The sequence below is a fragment of the Bactrocera neohumeralis genome, unplaced genomic scaffold (genome assembly GCF_024586455.1).
Source record: "Bactrocera neohumeralis isolate Rockhampton unplaced genomic scaffold, APGP_CSIRO_Bneo_wtdbg2-racon-allhic-juicebox.fasta_v2 cluster09, whole genome shotgun sequence".
In the NCBI taxonomy this organism is placed as follows: Eukaryota; Metazoa; Arthropoda; class Insecta; order Diptera; family Tephritidae; genus Bactrocera; species Bactrocera neohumeralis.
Window position 1 is genome coordinate 34899367 of NW_026089622.1, and position 2626 is coordinate 34901992.

At 32.4% G+C, this 2626-nt stretch overlaps 1 protein-coding gene across 1 annotated transcript; it reads right to left on the reverse strand.

Annotated features, from left to right (window-relative positions):
- Positions 1–1520: 1520 nt before the first annotated feature.
- Positions 1521–2129, reverse strand: LOC126764726 (uncharacterized). The gene has a single exon (XM_050482377.1). The coding sequence runs from the start codon at positions 2127–2129 to the stop codon at positions 1521–1523; it is 609 nt and encodes a 202-aa protein (XP_050338334.1).
- Positions 2130–2626: the final 497 nt, after the last annotated feature.

Sequence of the window (2626 nt, forward strand, 5' to 3'; positions counted from 1 at the left end):
ATGCGGCACCAATTCACCTATAAGTACTTTACATAGCGATTGGGAATCGAAATCTATTTATAATTGTTGTGTCTTGCATAGTAAAAGGATCGCTTTTGTCTCGTAAACCCTTCAACATTTTCCTCCTACCCCCCGATTCCCCCTCCTCAACAATTGCCGCATACACAAAGAACAGTTCCTCCATGCTAGTTATAACACTCAAATATTTTTTAAAAAGTGTCAAATATTGATGTAAAACAAAACAAACACAGATGTTTTGTATTATGATGGCTGCTTTTACACGTCACAGATATTTGTGATAATAGTGAGCATTTGAGCTTTTGAATTTTCGCCAGAATAAGGTAACTCTCACTATAGTGAGAAACATCACTGTAGTGAGGTTGGTGACTTTTGTGAGGGCATGAGAATAGGGCTGTAAGATTCAATAAAACAAAAAGCTATGTATAAATAAACGATTATTCAAATCTCAGAGCAAATAATAAACAGATAAATAAGAAGTTCTGCAGTTTCTCGAAATGAAGGGAATAATTTATATATATAATATGAATATAGCTTAAACTAATTGTTTAATGTTATATCTTTAATACATTTGTCTATATCAATCTTTTTATCACAATTTCTTATTAAAATTATATTTTTTAAATGGGTTGAAGAAATTGTATTGCGTTGTTTGGAACAAATAAATTTTAAATCTTAAAAAATTTGTTCACATACATAAGTATATAAGTAGAGGGAAAAAATGATAAACATTTTAATTATTTTTTTTTTCAATTCAGGGTAGAATGAATCATCCAAATTTTGCCAGAATTCAATATTTAGTATCATAAAATGTTTCTCGCAGGTCATATTTGGTTTTGCGCTATAGTCTTGCGTGATGTTAATTCGTTGCTGGCTCTATGGTATGGAGGAGTAGGGAAAGTCCCATTCACAATAGAAAAAAGTCCTTAACCTACCATGGCCAGCTCTGGTGAATAAGGGTGGCGAGAATACTATAATATTAAATTATAAATTTATAGTACTTTATTTGTTCATTTATAAATACTATTTTAAATTTTTGTTGTAGAGTGATGTTTATAGCTGTTATCAAAAAATTAATTATACCTTCATGATATAGATAAATATGCTATATATTTTTAAGCGTTTTAGTTAACTTATTCATGGACAAATTGGAAATTATATTTTATAATGAGTGGACCATAAGATATAACTATTGTAGAAAAGTTTGATATTACATACTATAATAATTCGTCTGAACAGTAAAACACAATTTTTATTGTAAGATAAATCAACAGAAAATTATAATAGCCATGTTTCCTATATTTAAGTATAAATTTTTGTAATCACAAACAGAGCGGAACTAGCTGCTTCAGCGCCTGTGGCAACAACCTTGCCTTGCTTGCGCCCTTACCATATAGTATAATGGAAACCGATGTTGCCCAAATCAAAAATCATATATTTACAAGTGAAAGAACGTACATCTTATTTTCAATAATAATTTATACAAGGGTCGCTTATATCGTTCAGAATAATACTTTTCTGGATTTCGCCTCTGCAAATAAATCAATTATTTTATCGAAATTGAGACGTGTTGTAGTATCCTTCTCAATCGACAAAATAGAAATATTCGCCAACCGTTCCTGGCCTAAAGAGGAACGAAGATAAGATTTGATGAGTTTTAGCTTACTAAAAGAACGCTCGCAAGTAGCCGTCGTAACAGGCATGCATAAGAATATTCTCAGTGCTGTTGTTATGTTCGGATATAGATCCTCGAGCGATAGATCGAATATTTTTTCTAATACATTCAAATGGTTCATGTCTGTGGCTTCACTCATCAGCGTCGTTGCTTGAAATTTGAAACTCTCAATTTCTGATGAAAATTCATGCGGATCCAAGTCATCAGGATATTTGATAGCGAGATCTGCCGCTATTTTGGTTAGTTGAGTAACACTGGTGTTCACAATTGCTTGACCGCTCAAAAATACGAAATCATCGGCAACTTCATTTAAAGCGATGAACCGGGTATTCATTTGGGCAATCATAAGATCAAGAACTTGGATCAATCCTGCTTTGAAATGAGTTTGGGCACTTATAGATGGAGATTCATCTTTCGCTTTTTCTCCCGGCATCATTTTCTTTGGTCGTTTTCGAGTATCTTGGAAATCTGGTGTTACTTGCAATTGTTCAGCTGTCACAATTGATGATTGCAAAATTGTTGTGAAGAAAGTCTCTCGGTATATGGTTAATTGTGACAGCAATCCTTTTATTATTGCATTTACATTTTGCAATCTCTCCGTCACTAGTCATTTGTGCTCGACCTGAGTGAGTTGCGCTTTGACCGGAAATACTACCAATTTTTGTTTTTCAAATGGCACCTACATATTTTTTCCTTGATTTTGGAATAGGAACTAATTATCCTATACAATAACGTAAAACGACTAATGGCAAGTTTCCATGGATATTATAAATAGGAACCTTGATGTGTAGTTGATATTGCTAGATTAGGATACAATTTTCAAATACTGTTTTCTTGGAATTTATGCACATTGTATATTATTCTTGAGGAGAATGAATGTTTATTCCAAAACTGAAGAAAAAACATGTATGTGTCGTTTGAAAGACAAAAATT